The sequence below is a fragment of the Myripristis murdjan genome, chromosome 11, assembly GCF_902150065.1.
Source record: "Myripristis murdjan chromosome 11, fMyrMur1.1, whole genome shotgun sequence".
NCBI classification, from domain to species: Eukaryota; Metazoa; Chordata; class Actinopteri; order Holocentriformes; family Holocentridae; genus Myripristis; species Myripristis murdjan.
The window spans coordinates 19,744,154-19,762,560 of NC_043990.1; the positions used below are offsets into that span (position 1 = coordinate 19,744,154).

General features: G+C 41.8%; 3 protein-coding genes across 3 annotated transcripts; all 3 read left to right on the top strand.

Annotated features, from left to right (window-relative positions):
* The first annotated feature begins 853 nt into the window (after positions 1–853).
* LOC115368384 (alpha-(1,3)-fucosyltransferase 9-like) lies at positions 854–2,284 on the top strand. The gene is made up of 2 exons (XM_030064466.1): positions 854–912; positions 1,202–2,284. The coding sequence occupies exon 2, from the start codon at positions 1,202–1,204 to the stop codon at positions 2,282–2,284; it is 1,083 nt and encodes a 360-aa protein (XP_029920326.1). The 5' UTR covers positions 854–912.
* A 4,198-nt stretch (positions 2,285–6,482) lies between these two features.
* Positions 6,483–7,636, top strand: LOC115368385 (alpha-(1,3)-fucosyltransferase 9-like). Its single transcript, XM_030064467.1, has one exon. The coding sequence runs from the start codon at positions 6,493–6,495 to the stop codon at positions 7,555–7,557; it is 1,065 nt and encodes a 354-aa protein (XP_029920327.1). The 5' UTR covers positions 6,483–6,492; the 3' UTR covers positions 7,558–7,636.
* A 1,493-nt stretch (positions 7,637–9,129) lies between these two features.
* On the top strand, positions 9,130–17,710 carry tmem196 (transmembrane protein 196). The gene is made up of 5 exons (XM_030064468.1): positions 9,130–9,440; positions 12,778–12,834; positions 15,374–15,509; positions 15,985–16,103; positions 16,985–17,710. Exons 1-5 carry the CDS (start codon positions 9,276–9,278, stop codon positions 17,054–17,056), a joined length of 549 nt encoding a protein of 182 aa, XP_029920328.1. The 5' UTR covers positions 9,130–9,275; the 3' UTR covers positions 17,057–17,710.
* The last annotated feature ends 697 nt before the right edge of the window (positions 17,711–18,407 follow it).

An 18,407-nucleotide genomic window follows, 5' to 3' on the forward strand; every position in this document is an offset into this window, starting at 1 on the left:
TCAAAATATTTTATTTAATAATTAGGTGCTGTGAAAATATACATTCCGTACATAATAGGGCAGGACTTTGTTATAGCAGCTTTCAGTGCGCAAATGGTATCTTATATCCAACTACATTCTCAGCTCACTGGCTTATCCCTCACGAACAACCGTTCTCAGGTCACCATTTAGCGAGCTGAACTGAATGTAGGCAGTGTTTCAGTTCGATGAGTGGGTGTACGCAGTCGAAGCTCTGGTCAGCCACTGAACAGTTTGGTAAACTAATTTTTGATTCCAAAGATTCAGTACTCTGGAAGGACCTGCTTTTCCCATCACTGAAGAGAGGAGGGGCTGCATGACTGCCACACTCGCTGCTGGCTATGATAACAAATTAAGAAATAACAGATCAGAGGTATGAAATGGCTATTTTGGTAACTTTGTCTTGTGATGTGATAGTACAAGAAATGGAACTTTATATAACAGTTAACTTTAGCGATAATATACTACCAATAATAAATTAGTAAGTGCTTTGGAACTTCTGGAGAAGAGTCTGCAACCTTCATTTATGTAATTACACAAGCGTGTACATGTCACATGATGAGACAAAGATTCAAAGTAAAGCAAAAACAAACAAACAAACAAAACAAGACCATACAGACACTAAAGGGTGCCTTTAGTGTACCTGTATCAAATGCAAAGGGGCATGACAAAACATCACCACTGCTGCTTTGGGAATAAGAAAGGGCTGGGCCAGCAGTGTCAGCAAATGAGTGACTTGCTTGTCTAGTTAGACTTGTTTGGCTCTCGAGGTAAGATAGCCCCTTCCATTAGTGTCCATTGGCATGTGTTATAAACCTGTGTCTGTGCATCCACCAGATAGCCCACCTGGAACACACATCCAGCCAGAGAGGCAGCCACAGAAACTACAGAAGGGTGAGCACATCTTTTATTCAGTGGTGATAATCTTAATGCTTCTAGGGAATGAGACTGGTATGGTTGGCTTGAAAACTGGAGTTTGTTTATATGATTTTTTATTATTATCATTATTTTTGTGTACTCAGGATGTCATAGTTTACAGCCTTGTATGTTAATTAAGTCCATTTACTGATTTTAAAGCTCTGTTTTTTAGAAAGAACGTAAGACTTATAAGATGATTTACTGCCTCTTGTAATTCAGTGTAGCAAACTGGCCATCACATTAGCTTCTGTCTTTGCCTCCACAGATGATGGTAGCTTCCAGTATAACACTGACATTAGTGAAAATAGCTGCTCTTGGGCTTATGTGCTCAATTGTTTCGTATTTTCTTTACTTTGAGCAATCATCTCCGGGCTCCTGCCCTGAGTCTCCGTCTCCACCACCTGTTTGGGAAGATCATGAAGAAAAGCCCATAGTCTTACTCTGGTTTTGGCCCCTCGGTGTGAAGTTCGACTTCAAAATCTGTTTTACCCACTTCCAAGTTAACAGTTGTGTGCTGACTGATGACAGATCGCTGTACCCCAGAGCAGAGGGCATCATTTTCTTTCACAAAGAAATTGATTGGCATTTGAGAAACATGCCACAGACTCCACGACCAGCTTTTCAGAAGTGGATTTGGTTCCATGTGGAGTCCCCGACAAACACGCTGAAGATACCTGGTTTGGAGAACCTGTTCAACCTAACGCTGAGCTACCGAAGAGATGCTGACATTACTGTGAGGAATGAGCTGATAATCAAGACAGCGGAGATGAAGAAAGACTTTGTTTTGCCAAAAAAAGACAAGTTGGTGTGTTGGATTGTCAGCAACAACAACCCTTCGACTGGGACAGGTCTGAGGGAAACATATTACCGAGAACTGAACAAACACATCAAGATCCATGTGTTTGGTACGGCATTCGGAGGTAGCCATCTGAAATATGAAGACTATTACTCAACTATAGGCAGCTGTAAATTTTACCTCTCATTTGAGAACTCAGTCCACAGAGACTATATCACAGAAAAGGTCAATGGGCCCCTTGTGGCTGGGACAGTGCCTGTAGTTTTGGGCCCACCAAGAGATAACTACGAGCAGTTCCTCCCAGCTGACTCATTCATTCACATAAATGATTTTTCTGACGCAAAGTTGCTGGCAGAATTCCTGCTCTACCTAGACAAGAACGACGAGGTGTACAGTCGTTACTTTCGGTGGAGGGAGTTCTACCAAGCCACTCCTCACCTCCTGTCCATGAACAATGAATTCATTCACCCCATCTGCCTCGCATGCAAACACATGTCACGAGATAGCAACTACCATGTGGTTCATAACCTCTACCAGTGGTACTTTTCATGAACAACCTGTTTGCTGACATGTTTATTCTATGACAGTTAAAGTCAGGTGCTGGCATCTTGTTTTGTTTGTTGTTGTGGGCCTTAAAAAAAAACCCTGAACTTACTCTGTACCAGGGGTGGAATCAGTTCACACTGAATTCCAAACTGTTTGGGACTGGGGAATTTTTTTATTTTTATTTTTTTAGTTTGATGGCAATGACATTATACAGTGGGTTTTAAAAGAGTCTCATTAGCCCAAGTAGTTGTTCTTTTTAATTTCTTCAAGTGAACAACACAAAATAAATAAATAAATAAATAAATCGAGTTATAGGGTCAGTGACATGTGACATATTAGAGCCCCATGTCTTTTACAACAATTAATCAAGTGCTCTCACATTACTGTTATGGTAATGACAGCTCAAAGGTTTTTCATAATTTGTGATCAAGGGCTCTAGTTTCGCAGACCAGGCGAGGCGGGGGCGTAGCGCAGATGCGCTTCGCCAACTGGGTGTGGCCAGGCGGATTTTCCAAGTTTGGCACGCCGTTCTCGGTGGCGCAAGTACTCCGCCGTCCCTCCTACCGGCGGAGAGGAGGAGAGAAGGCATGGAGTGGGTTTGACACAGCCGATTCACATGTAACCAATCAAATGAGCCCCTGTCCTTGCCTTTAAAATGCGCTGCGCGAAGGCTTAATGAGCTCAGGAGACAGGCGCGGAGCGGAGACCGGCGAGCAGTGCGGACACGTCACCAAAACCTCACAGGCAGGCTTCTGGAATGTCAGGCACATGAACAATGCAATAAATACTGAAAAAAATACTATTCAATGCTACGATCACAATCAGCACATACATATATCTCCATATCAACTGTCCCGTCACAGCTGATGTCAGATCAAAGGAGATTGGCACCGTTTGTGCTGATTGTGAGGTTTTGGTAATGTACGCCAGCCAGCCAAACTTCCACTGCGCCGGCTCCGCTCCGCCTTGCGCTGAAAGTAGACGTGGTTTCAGATGGCGAGCTTTTGGCGCACCTCGGCGAAGCCTTTTGGCACGAAACTGTCACTGCGCCAAGCCAAATCTGTGGGCACCTCCCCCCGCTGCGCCGCAACTCCCATCTCGGCGAACCTCCGCCTGCGAAACTTGGACACTGTCCGCCTCTGCCGTTTCGCCGGTCGAAACTAGCTCTGCGCGGGGTTCGCCTCACTGCGCCACCCCGCGCTGCGCCGGGAAACTAGAGCCCCAAATGTTAAAGCAGGTTATTAACTGAATCAAAATAGCACAAAGCTTCACATGATAGTACTTTGACACAGAATATTACACTCAGTATGCAGTTTAATATTTTATTGTGACATTTGACTACCTATATCGAGGTTGAGGCCATTACAGTAATTGAAATTAAATTCATATTTATATGTATCTTTTCTCTGCCTCGACATTGTTTTTTTTATGTCTCGTTTTTATGACTCGTCAAAAACACCCGCGCTTGTGCCAGATATTGACGAGTTGTCTCAGTACCAAAAATGGAGAAAATCAGGCGAATATCTTTTCAATTTAAAGTTTAGTTGTTCAACTAATATAACTCAAATCCAGTCACTGCACACTATGCAACTGGTGGCCGCTGAGTGCATCTCCCTGTAACAAGCCGACAAAGATACTTCACCTTCTGCTAACAGAGTCCTCTCTTTGCGCGGAGCGTGACTTCCGTGATGGGCATTAACCTGTTGCCCATCACGATGGTGAATTCATTAAATACACACTGAAAAGGATCTTGGCTGTCACTCAGCAGGCTACCAGCTGGTATTTACTCAGTATTCAGTTTCCAGGATTCAGGAATATTTAATATTTTCTTAGAAGCAAAGGGAGAAAGCAAATATGGGCGGATGAAACTGTCCTGCTGGGCTTTACGCGTGACGCACAGTTTTGGTTTGTCCCTATAAACAGTATAGGTTTACTGCCTCAATAATTCTTTACGTTGTAATCATCATCATCATCATCATCATCATCATCATCATATTCCATTGTGTGTGCGCGCAATTCATATGCAGGGCCCTTCACATCGAAGCACGGAAAAAATAGAGACTTAAAACTCGGCTTGGACGTGTATAAAATGACTCTTTGAGAGTTTATTGACCAAGTGCCGTTAAACATTTACAGGATTATGTTTGTCAAACGATTTTTATGAGAGTAATTACTTTTACTTGAGTACAGATTCAGTACTACACCCACCACTGCTTCTGATACATTTAATGGTTCTTGCAGATAATGTTTTTGAGACTGTGATCCAAATTTGAATCGTTTAATACACTTGAATATTTTCAGCATTGCCATCATATATAGCATGATATACATTATATCACATGTGACTTGAAGTGAGAAGAATTTCAATAAAATTATTTGGTAACACTTTACAATAAGAGTAGCCTACAACAATTAACGTTAATTAACGTTAGTTAATGCCATAATGGTTAATTCACTGTTAGTTAATGATTATTATGGCATTTACTAATGTTAATAATATCTACAATAACCCTTAAATAACATATAAATTAATACCTTAGCATTAGAACATGATTCTTAGACACATTAATTAACAGTTAGTTAACTTTTACTTAATGTTTATTACCTGTTACTTAATGTTTATTATGGCATTAACTAACTTTAATTGTTGTACTCTTCTTGTAAAGTGTTACCAATTATTTTATATACTTGTCAAATGAGATTATTTTAGAGTGTGAAAGCAATAGATGTTTCCCAAGTGTTAATATGAGCAAGCATTACTAAAAAAAAAAATACTAAATGCCCAATCAATATTCTCAGCACAAAGATAAAAGCAAACAAATGCACACGGTCTGTCTGTCTTTTTAAATAAATAAAGTGGTTTTACATACTCATTCACCAGTACGTCTTTTCTTAAGATGGGGAGGATTAAACTGCTTAAAATGGAAGGATTTCTTATTTAGCATTTTATCTAGCAGCTGCTGTAGTGTAAACCACAAACTCAGTGTTAATTTGATCTTCTTACATCCTCACATCCCGTATGCACTTAAACTGGTATTGGCAGAAAGTAAAAGTCTCTCCCTCCTTGTTTTTTTTTTTTTTTTTTTTTTTTTCAGTCATGGTGGAGGTGGAAGATTGCTTTTGATAATGTATGATGATGCAAATTTAACCTGTTAGATCTTGCTTCTTATTGGCTGGGCTCATTGAGGAAACCACCCTCAGTGGTTTGGCTGACACCTGCAGGTGTCTCTGTCTCGCCATCATTTGGTGACAGCATTTATTTTTATGTTCCAGTACCATTTTCTTATTGTATTCATGTTGGTGCAACAAATCATGAATGCAAATAGAAAGATTATACAGAGTTAAAAGTATGCTCTAATCTCTGATAACATCTTTTTATGGATTCACCTGGTAATAAGAAGTGTCTCCTTTTTTGGAGAGATGCCCTTCATTTTCATTTTTTCATTAGTATTGTCTTTTCTATATCAACTACCTTACCAAAACTAACCACAAAGGTATATTTATATATTTTTAAAAGTAGACATTTGAGAATGGAATATTTTGAAAGATGAAATCATCCTAGAGGATAACCTGATTTTCCTTATATATTGCTCAAGTAAGTCAAGGTTTATTAATTTACCCAAATTTGTGCCTTTGGTTTCCTTTACTGTAATATGGTAATCCAGTATAATATCAAATATAACAATGTGATTAACAAAAGAGGTTATTTTCTGCAATTTAAGGGTTTTACCTTTGAGTTTAGCTGTTACTCTACTATCATCTGCACTGAGATTGGAGAAATGGAGAGGGATACAGGGAAGACGCGGAAATACTGTGACAACAACAAAATTAAAGCTTATTTTTCCACAAACAAACGCTGTGTGTGTGCTGTTCAGTCACAAGTACCTGTGCATCCTGATGAAATCACAGATTTCATTTTCAATTTCAGTTGTGAACAGTATTTATTTGAACTGTTTTATGTAATAGCATGACCACAAGAGTAGGATTTCTCAATTATTTGTTCCTAGTATTTAGTTTAAAAATGACAACTGGAAAGCCAGTGTGATATCTTGTGTAAGATTACATTACATCTGACATTATAATGCCAATAATTAGCTCATGAATATAAGACATTTGCTGTCAAGAATTATAACAAGGTATTCTTCTTCTTTTGCAGGTTCAACATGCCTTCTGCAGCAGCTTTGAAGCCTTTATATGTCGTCTTCACAGGGTTTATGATGCTGGGTGGTCTCATGACCCTATTTTTAATGTACTATAACTCATCTCCATCTCCAAAATGCCATCCTGCCATAGCTCAATCAGGGCGGCTGACAAAGCATGCCAAATCAAAACAGCTGAAGAGCTCTGGAGTCACACAACAGTCAGACAAGCCTATTGTGCTGCTATGGTTCTGGCCTAAAAACAAACGGTTTGATTTTGAAGACTGCAAGAGGCTTTTCAACATTGACAGCTGCCACCTCACAGATGATAAAAATTTGTACTCCAAAGCGCAGGGAGTTTTGATATTTCACAGGGCTATCGCAGACGACCTGTCCAACCTTCCCACTTCACCCAGACCCCAATTTCAGAGGTGGATCTGGTTCAATATGGACTCACCGACCAACACACAAAAAATACCAGGGATTCAAGGCCTTTTCAATTTAACTCTAAGTTACAGGAAGGATGCTGATATTCATGTGCGCTGGCAAATGAGAGTCAAGAGGCCCACTGATCAATATTTTGTGTTACCAAAGAAAGAACGGTTGCTTTGTTTGTTTGTGGATAACAACGACCCCATGACAGGAGCAAGGCAAAGTTACCTCAGAGAACTTGTCCAACACATAAAGGTGGACATCTTTAACAGATCTTCTGCTTCTTTCTCAAAGGGTGAAGACTATTTTATGACCATTAGCAGCTGCAAGTTCAACCTTGCCTTTGAGAATTCAACTGACAAAGACTACATCACCGAAAAGCTCAATGGACCCCTTGCTGTTGGCACTGTGCCAGTAGTTTTGGGCCCACCAAGGCAGAACTATGAGGATTTCATTCCAGGTGATTCCTTTGTGCATGTAAACGACTTCCCTGATGCCACAAAATTGGCTGAGTTCCTCCTGAGGCTGGATAAGGATAATGAGACCTACATGCACTACTTTGATTGGCGGCAGGGCTTTTCTGTTAGGCGTCACCTCACTGAGGAGAAACATGAGTTCACACATGCCATCTGCCAAGCCTGCGCCCACGTAGGGAAGGCCCAGGAGTACAGGGTTCTGCCTGATCTTTACAAGTGGTTCTTTGGTTGATTTATCTTTGAGATGACTATAAAAAGTAATACTGGGCAACTTTTGTAAGTGATAATTGTAACATATGGCTCATTATGTGTTATATCAAACACTAACAACTTGTAAATCTCCAAACACTGTGGCTTTACTAAAACATGTGCTAGCATGGAGAGGACACACCACTAAGCCCCTCTTTGGAGAAATGGCAAAAAAACAACAACAACAACAAAAAAAAAAAACATATTGGGTGTGTCCTGGAAGGACATGGGAATGATCATACTGGTCCCCAGTCCAGGACTCACTATTGTTAAGACTGTAAATGTTATTGATTGTAAATTTGTGTTGTTTTGTTTTTTTGCCTATTTTTCAAAATTGTTCTTTTAAAGCACTATATTTTCGTGCGTTTTCCTATTGTTTACCATGTGAGACAGCTGGATGTAAAAAAAAAAAAAAAAAATGTTTGTAGAGAGTTTTTCATTCACATAACATGGTATGAGAGGAGCAAATGAATGAATGAAGGTCAGTCGAGCTAATATCTCTGATTCAGACTCTGTGATAAAGAGCACCACCAGAGGCAGCAACACATGGAGACACCCCACAAGGTCCCCTTCGGAAGAAATAAAACACAATAAAGAAAAAGAAAATGTCCCAATCACTGTGAAAAGTTAATATGTTGTTCTTTCCCCTAGGATTTGCTTTTTGTCAAAATGTCGTGGTCTTTCACTAACCTGTTGGGCATTTAGGAGTGTTTTGAAGTATGCCACACCCACTGACATACCCTCTTTAGAATGAGTGGCCTCAAAACTTAAAGCAGAAATGTGCTCTTTTGGAACCTAGGCCCTATTTACAAATTATCTGGCATCATCCTTAGATGTAGAGGCCATCACGTCACTGGTCGCTCCAGTATAAATCTTGATTTTGATGAGCTGCCGGCTCCTGCTCGGCTAACAGTCGGTGGAGCAAACGACAATGACTTTGAAAAACTAAGATAATGTTGCTTTTCTGAAACGGCACTCGCACACACACAGTTTTACCTGGTGACACCACAGCTGTGAATGAGAGTATGCTAATATGAGTCATAAACTATGGCGCTTTTGAACCCTTCCAGATGCTTTGAATATTTATGAGAAAATATAAAAGAGTAATTACAGTAGATGATCGTCATCCAATTTAGTGTTCAGCATCAGCTTCTGTTAGCATAATTACATCATGGCTTCCTTCAGGTGAGACCGGGGGAGGGAGAGAGAGAGAGAGAGAGAGAGAGAGAGAGAGAGAGAGAGAGAGAGAGAGAGATGACTGCCGAGCGCGTGGCTGGTGCAGTGGGGGCCGGCGGGTCGGGTCGCAGATGGGTGTGTGCGCGGGATTGAGCGCATGCTGCTGACTGTTGCGCGCAGCGGCGCTTCAGTTCCTTGGGTAGAGCCAGGAGACACGCGCGCGCGCGCGCACACACACACACACACACACACACACACACACACACACACACACACGTGCATGCCCGCGCACGCACGCACACACACTTGCAAAGGGAGGAACTTCATAGCAGCGCTTCAGAGGAGCGCCAGTTTAGACTAACCTCCACACTAACTGGCCCACTTTCGGATCTTCTCCTCCGGATAACTACTCCTTTCAAACCGGCTATGAGGAAGTAGGAGCCCACGCCGACAAGCGGACTCCTCTTGCCCTCTGTCCGCCTCCTCCTCCTCCACCCCCATTCCAGGAGCGATGCCCGGGGCAGCATGTGCTCCAGCCGCAAGATCCTGTGGAGCCTTCTGCTGCTGTCGGTGGTGGAGGTGGGCCTGGGTGTGGCGAGCATCGTCCTGGGAGCCGTGGGCATCAGCTGGGTCCGGGGCGAGCACAAGCCGCAGCAGGGCGACGCTTCCCCGGTCTGGAGTGGACTCTGTGTACGTCCCGGGACAGACTCCTTTTCCGTAATTTTTTCGTCTGTGCGTCCACATAGAATAAGTAGGCTATGGAGGGTACATACCTACCTAAACACAGTCAAAATATTGTTTACCCAGCTTTGTAAGGTTGGCGATATTCTTTATCGTGAAATTCTGAGTGAATAGTATCACAGTGATAAATCAGGGGTAAGAACTTAGATAAAAGGCATAATTTAGTTCTCATCTGAAAATATGACTGATTTGTATGTGGTTGTTTGGCTGGGAAGTATGACCTCTTTTCTATTTATCACATCCTTACTTATAGTGTGAAAGTTTTGCTATGATGCGCTTCTGTTTTAGCTTATAATGAAAACAGGGAAAAGGGTGAGACACTTTTGATGACAGCGGTTCTATATGATATTGACTTGAATAACCATTTCATAAGTTAAATTTAAAAAAAAATGTGGCTTTGATTTTTTTAAAAGGTAAAGATAACGGGATATGATATATTTCAAACCACTGTTGAATACATTTTTTTCATGTTGGTGGTGTTGATCCCTATCTGGAGTTCAAAATTCACCCATATGTGACTCCTTTGGTTTCACTGAGTGTTAAAGGCTAAGTTTACATTTTGGGTATATTCAAAATATTTTAGGTACTTGTTCAATGAAAAGTGCAAGGATCACCATGAAGGCCCATCCAAAATTAGGGAACAGTGTATCACCCCATAACCTTCCTCCTCTAATCCATTGTTTGCAGCCTGATTTTGCCAATTAGCTGTCAGAGAGAGGCAAAGAATCATTCAGCGTGCTGGATGCCTCGGCTCTGACCCTGATGAGTTCAGGATTGGTTACACTAATTCATGCTCGCTTTGCCGCTCAGTGTTTCGCAGGGTCAGTGCTTTTATGCACAATTATCCTCTGTCCTCTGCATCTGTCTCCTCCGGTTAATGTGTCCATGACAGCCTCATTGTCTTGATTTTGTTCCCCCACAGTGAAAAGTTACATTCCTAATGTTTATAACTTATAAGTTAGCTGAACCCTATATGAGCATGGCTTGACATGGCTGCCCAGGCTGGGGGAATGCAGTCACTGCCATCCATTGACTATCGCTTAATTTAAATCGCCTGGGAGCTCACTTGCAGTGCATTCAGGCAAAATGAGTCATAGGGACAAAAATATATCCATGATTTAACATACAAAAGGCAGCAGAAAAATTGGCTCCCAATGGGTCAGAGTACATCAAATAGATGCAAAATAAGTCTTTTATTTGTTATCAATATTTCTGGCAAAAAAAAGCACTTAAGAGTGCTCCCATATAGCATTCAGCTATGTTGGAGCTGAGTTCGAAAAAGGAGGAGCTTGAGCTCTAGGGGTAGTAATACATTACCAAAACTAACAACCACTATTTTAATCACAAATAATGCATTTTTCAATGTAATGTGTGTTATTTACGTTAACAAATAGACTAAAAGAAACACGTTTTCCAAAACAACTTAAAACAGCATATTCTTTCTTGAATGACACAGTATGGCTGCACTTCGCCACCAAGCCACCAGGGTGCTCAGTAGAAAATTGGGCTAACTCTGTCTTTGGAGAGGGCATGAGGCGAAATGTGGGAACCCATCTGGAGGAAGAAGACAATACTTGTGTCAGCCAGCATTGTCTTTATAAAGTATTGAATATAATATACATTGAATAGAAAGAAGTAGTATAGACTAGCAACTATACCACTGAAAAGAGGCCGCTACTGCCTGCTGGGTTTACAGGCCTGGCTAGTTTTGTCTTTTCCCCACAAAGACAAAAAACAGCTTTACACAACTGGACTTCACCTGCTAGCTTGACAGCTGTCACTTGCTTTGCTATAGAGACAATCGCTGAGCTTAGCTGTTATTTCAGCACCGCGGATAGCGCCGCCTTTTCAGCGCCACGTGTAGAAGTAGTCAGTGACCTCATCCCGCCGCCGGCCCTGTGTTGGCATATTTCAGGCCAGTGAAACTTTTTATTGCAATGTCTCAGGCATCTCAGGCAGTTTCAGGTTGCTGCAAATAACTTGACACAGTTGTTGCAAATAGTGGGCTGCTGTGCTTGCATGAGTGCGCGTGTGTGTGTAAGAGTGTTGGACCAAGTCATGAGCAGTCCGTCTCTCTCTCTCTCTCTCTCTCTCTCTCTCTGTCTCTCTCTCTCTCTCTCTCTCTCTCTCTCTCTCACACACACACACACACACACACACACACACACACACACACACACACTCTCTCTCCGTCGTTAGGCTATTATTTATTTATTTATCTATGCTCCTAATGTTATTTTAGAGACTCCCACAAAGCTCAGATTATAACTCGAGCCTTGTTAGATGCAATGCGTTTCAAGCTTGGCGCTCTTCCTCGAGCGGCATATATAGATCCATAAGAGACTTTTGCAGGGATAGGAGTATCAGAAAAGTTTCTTAAAGTGTGTGTGTGTATCAGAGCAACATGATGCCACATTATTTAGCTTCTCTGTGTGTGCGCTGCAAGTGTATGTGTGCTACAACAATGTGTGTATGAAGTTGCTGAACAACTGTTATGCAATTAAACACCAGTGTGTTTTTAACCTTACAGCTTTTGAGTGCTGTCTGCTGAGTCAGCTGCTGCTTGACACCCTCAGCTCATGATCACTGAAGGGTTTAGAGACCTTGTCAGGAACTGGGTGTCGATCTGACACTCCCCACTGTCCTCAGATCAAGCTGAACATCTCTCCAACCTGGATTTGATTTACTGTTCTGTGCTCCTTCCTATAAAGCAACAGTCTTTAGGAGATCATGGAGATCATTCTCGTTTTTTTTTTTTTTTTGCTGGAACACAGATGCAAAATCCATCATCTGTCACTCGTTCAAATTTTGAGCAGAGTTGTCTGCCTGCCTCTCTGCAAACCTGGCAGCGTGTTTCATAATATACTCCAATCACTGTAAATAATGGAGTTTGGCTGATCCACTGGTTTGCACTGCTGATCATAAGCATTCCCATAAGTGCCTTTGAATTGCAGCTCTAGAACAAAAGGTAGCAAACTGGTGTTGGGATTGGGAATGAGGCATATCCATCCAGGACAGCATGGCTTCCCACCCACAGCCCAGCATGACACACTTTTTTAAAAAAGAGGGAGAAAATAGCCTTTGAATAAACAAACACAGAGAATGAATTCACCCATCATGTTGGAGTAGAGAGGGGGCGTGTAGTGAGGGGTGTTAGCAGTAAAATATCAGAATATTCCTCATCTTGGCATTTTCTCAATGACATTCAATCACTGTAATAATATAAAGGACTGTAAACAATATAAAGGACTGATTGATTAATCATTTTTTCCCTTTCTCTTTCCAGTTTCTGGTCTGCGGGATGTGTGGAGTGCTGTGTGCGAGAAAGAGGACTGGTCTGATTGTAAGTACACACTCTTGTGTTTATCCTCAATTTCCCAGTAATCTGTTTTGGTCCCCTTTTATTGTCCTATAGACTGTTGTCTCTCTCTTACTGCAGAGGAGAGAGGGCTGAGCTCAGCAGCGATGTGACATTTAAGGGAGTCTGCTCAACAATTTTGTTTCTCATGTTTTTTTTTTAGAAACAGCCACCATCACAAATAATGATTTTAATACAAAGAATAATAGCAACTTCTTCTTGCTCTTTCTGTGGCATGTTTTTTCTCAAATCTTTTTATTGATTTTACACAAGTGTTGTGGAGAATGAACAGCCACATATCAAAGATGTCTGAATGAAAATGCCATTATATCTGTAACATCCAATTTTTACAGAGTGTTAAATTTTGCTGGCAGAAATCTGGACCAGAACATGTGGCTATGGTTAGCGGGCAGCTGTTTGCACCTATAGAAAATATCTCTTGTATCTGGTTACATTTTTGGCAATCAGGCATTTGTATAATGTACTCTACAAAGAACCCTACTCTCTGCATCATGTTCGCCACCTCACCATCTGTGTCTCCACTTTTGTTCATGTCTTGCTGAGATTCTCTAATTTTTAGGTTCACTCTTCATCACATTGACCTGTAAAATTAAGAGAATGGTGCTTGCTTAGGCAAAATGTCAGCTTACTGACTCTAAACTATTTTGATGATGGGAAGATTGTTTGAATTTGTCACTGTGTCATTTTTCATCCAATATGAATTAAGCTCATGAACATCAATGTCCTCTGTTGTTGATGTCAGGGTGGCAAACCACTTTTCAGCTGTTTCACACAAACACCGCCCAGTGGAAGCAAATGACTGAAGCAGAGACAACTGGAAAACAAAAGGCACTCAAAAACATTCAGACTGAGAGTATGAGCTGATTGGCAACCCGTTGGCAGGAGGACAGACTTGGGACATTGAAGTTGAAAGCTCTTAGGATGATGTGCCACCTGAGGCTGGGCTAAAAGGGAGAGAGAACACCACCTGCAATGACGTATGGCTGCAATTTTTATTTAAGCAGCATCCGATCCTGTCACAAGACAGCTGAACACCTTAATTAGCTAAAATTGCTTTCTTTTTTTTTCAGAATTCACACTAAACAAAGTCCCTATTTTAACTGCTGGAGCCAGGCAATGAAAATAAATCAACTGGCTTTATGGCACTCCCTTTAAACTTGCTCTATGCAATTCAGGCACTCCTGTTATGCAAAAGACATCAAAATTTGAACCTCTTTTACTTTGTAGGGTTACAGAAAATAGTATGTGCTGTCAAATATTGCTTGTTGCTCACACTAGTCATGTAGAGTGATTTTAGAGGGTGTACTTGTGATATGTATCTGAGGTCAACTTTGATACATATCACAAGCACAGTACATAAAAGTACATAAAATATGCATCCAGTTTTCTCTTATCAAAATTAATGACACAAACAGACTCTGTGTAATCTAAGCATTCTCATGGCCCATTGTGCTCTACAAAACATCCAGAGGTGTGTATCTGTGTGTGTGTGTGTGTGTGTGTGTGTGTGTGTCCTCTGATCAGGTGCATACAGTGTGTTCTGTGAGAGACATCTGGGGAAACTGGAGGAGACAAGCAGTCACCTCTCCTCTCCTCTTTCTGGCGCTCTGTTTCCTCTGTCCGCCCTCTATCTTTTCACTCTGCGATCACCTCACAGCCTCTCACTGTCTCTGAGACACGGCCTCTCTCTCTCTTTCTCTTTTTCTCTCAGTCTATATCTCTCCCCTGGAGAGGTTGCTAATGATGGATCAATGTCAGCACAATCTTCTGTAACAGAGACATCCCTCAACCTTTCTCTCTCTCTCTCTTTGCCACATCCATCCCTGTCCCATTGTCCATCTCGCTCTTTTTGTGTCTTACCCTCTCATCACTTTCTGGTCTCTTTCTCCAACTCATTTTCAATTCCTCTCTCTCCTCCTCTCTGGCATTCCACCTTCCTCCATCTCTCTCCATCCTTCTCTTCTCACCTCTCTCCAACCCCTCCCTCCAGTCTGCATGAGGGGTGATGATTGCATTAAGCTGGTTTGGCCGTGGACTCCTGCCAGCCATTTTCCACACTTCACCGGGTAATGGCTGAAATCAGAGATGCCCTTTTCCATGCGGTTAAAGGCACTAAAGGCATCTGTACTGGGAGCAATGAAAGAGGACCTGCACTCTAGGCACAAGTGCGCATGGCACGAAAACACACACACACACACAAACAAGCAAGCTATGCAATACCTCTGGATGAGATTGTGTGCCTGGCAGAGCGATCCAATTTTCAAATAGGCAATGAGATTTATCTGAACTAATACACATTACTCATCACTGCAGCCGCAGTCCACTGCTGCAGTCCAAAACAGCAGAATGACAGGGAAGGAAACTCAAAAGGCGTTTGTATACACTATATATCTCATCCCATCACAATTTGCCAAAGCTTATTTACAGGTCTGTAAATGAGACATCTATCATGCGGTTTGCAGAATCATAAACAATTCTCCCTTCCTCTCTCTCTCTCTCCCAGATGATCCTGTTTTCTGCTTGCTGTATCTGTGGTCTGATCGGTGGAATCCTCAACTTCCAGTTTGTTCGTGCCCTGAGCAAACGGCCAGACTCCATGCACTCTATCCATCTGGCCGCCATGACTCTCGCCTGTCTGGGTACCGAACCTTAATGCACTGTTCCATGTAGACAGAGAACCACTAAGAATCTCAACATTACCTAAAGTAATCACAAAGTAACATATGTTATATGAAATAACACAATGTAACACAACATAATGTAAGATCACACTAGAGGTGAGGCACAAATAGTAAAGGAGGAATAATGTATAAATAAAGGACTGAAATAACTGCAATAAATTTACATTCAGAGCATGTCTACATTCATTGCCTATCAGTATAGACACATATGCCAATCCATCACAGTGGCTTCAGCCCCACCACTGTCATATTAGATCATTGAGTGGTTAACTATGCCAGGAATCAGTCCCACCAAACCTTTTTGTTCCTGAATCTGTCTCCTTTGACACGTTCCCACAGTCTCCATACAGAGCCAAGTACAAAAGATGAATGAACTGTCCACTGTCCTTTTAAGAGTGAAAATGCATATTATTGAAATTTTCCTCTTGTCCAGGGATCTCCTCCTGCACCCTGTCCACATGGCTGACATGTCGCCTGGCCAGCTCTGAGCAGCAGAGGATGTTCCTGGAGAGGGAGCACTCGCTGCACCACTCCCACGAGATGGCTGAGAAGGTCGGGTGACACACGGTGGTAGCAATGCTTCTCTTTGGTCAGCCTGTCAGATTGGATTATGCTAACAATATGATATAACCACCCTTTAAAACAAATGGCACCCACTCTAACATAATGACTGCTGTCAGAAAAGTGAAACACATGAGGGGTTGATACACAAGTTAGAGGTCATCTTAAGACATTTTCCTGAGAAGTAGTAAATTTTTTGAGGATAGGCTTGTTTATGGGTTTCAGTAGTGTCAAATAACAACCTGATTTTTTTCAAAATGAAACCATCAAAATATAGAACATCAATGCGTGGCTGGTGTGTGTTAAAGAAACAGTTTATCCAAAAATGAAAATTTTGTCATTATCTACTCATCCCCATGCAAGTTGAGTGTCTTTGTCCAGACGACACACAGGGAAGTAGAAGTAACAATGGGTCCCACTTTTAGAGCTCCAGAAAAGGAAAAAACATGACAACAAAATTGCTCCATAGAGCTTGTGTAGCATAATCCAAGTCCATCGAAGCCAACAGATTGCATCCTGAGATGAAAATATCTATAATTATCTTGTTATTTGGAGCAAATCTTAACTGTATAGCCTCTGATAGCAAAACAATTCATTCTAATGCTCACTCAGGGCTTGTGCGCCCACACTTTGCTCAATGAATTCGCAACAGTTTCCTGCAGGAATTTGCGAGACTCAGCTCTTGCAAGTCACTTCTTGCCCTTTTTGGAAATCTGAAAAGTGCTACCCAATCCCCTCAGCTGTTTTGGAAAAGGCTGCCACGGAGTTGTGCACCCTTTGTGTGTTTCAGCTGGCAAAGGACTAAACAGATAATGACATTTTTTTAATGCAATGCTCCGTTGAGCCTGTGTTTTTGTGTGTATCCCCAACAGGAGATCCTGGACAACTCCAGTAACGGCATTCCCCAGATTTCCTATAATGGACACACCACAGCATCGCCCTGACAAAGGATGAGTGTCCTCACAGCATCCCCGAGCTGCACACACTGAGGCAGAGACAGTTCATGGTGGTGGACAAATGCCTTGTGTCCCTCATTCTGTGGTGTATCTTCCTGACTGGAGAGAATGACTCTCTCACCTGGGGGCTCTTTTGTCTGCCATCAGAAAAAAAGCAACTTTTTCACAGCAAGAGAGAGGCAATGTGTGCTTCTGAATCATTGGATGCACCTCATGCAAGTATGGACTCAAACCCCCTCTTCACTTCCAACCGACGGTTTCTTCCGGCCTGGCCTTCACACACACCTGCTGGATCAGGAGCCGCTGTTTGGGTGACAATTCAGGTGAAAACATCTCCATCACATCATCTGACCTTTAAACCAATGAGCAGGAAGGATAGATTTGATCCAATCAGATGCCTCAAAGTGATGAGCACAAACCAAGCATGCAGCTGATTCACTTGTTATGATAAGCCAGTGCTATTTCAGTCTCTATGTACCAGCCCCTCAACCCTCCCTCTCTCTCTCTCTCTCTCTCTCTCCCTCTCTCTCTCTCTCTCACTCTCTCTCTCTCTCTGGTTTTGGGTTTATGGAATGCAGGTTTTGGGATAGCCTACTGTAAACTGTATGTATAGTCTGATAACGGAATGCTTTGACATGAATATGCAACCATGTGCAGTGCATAGCCTATCCATGCTTGTATATCAAGAAACTAGTGATTATAAATCAAACATATTTTTATATATGCTTCTTATAAAAGTTAATTCAATAAAAGTAGGACAAATATGAAACATTTCCACTGTGGTTTGCAAACATTCTTGGAGAGGAGTTTTTTTTTTGTTTGTTTGTTTTTTTTTGTCTTTGTTTTTACAGCAGTGTAATAGGGTAACTGCTTGGCACCAACACCCACACCCACACCCACCCACACACACACACACACACAGACAGGCACATGCACTGAGCAGCAAAATAAACTAGGGATTAGTGAGTACACTTTTGTCTGTATCCGTGTCCGTAACCTCGATGGATGTGGCTTGGTGACTTAGTGGCTCATCATGTGTTTGTTAAATGTAGCACTGCTTGCAGACAGCTTTTCATCATAAGTCAGTTCTGTGCATTTTTATTAATATACTCTATGTTTATTCCCCAATAACCACATGCAATATACCTAATATATCACAACAACAGAGTTATTTTTACATCACTGACAAGGTCTTATTCATGTTTACTGTGCTGTACATTTTAGTAAGTAGAAATTGTCAAATAAATTGCACTAAACTATGAGACCATATTAACAGAGAATCACAGGTTGCACCCCACACTGTACACATAATCAATACAAGGATTTCAACATGCAGTAA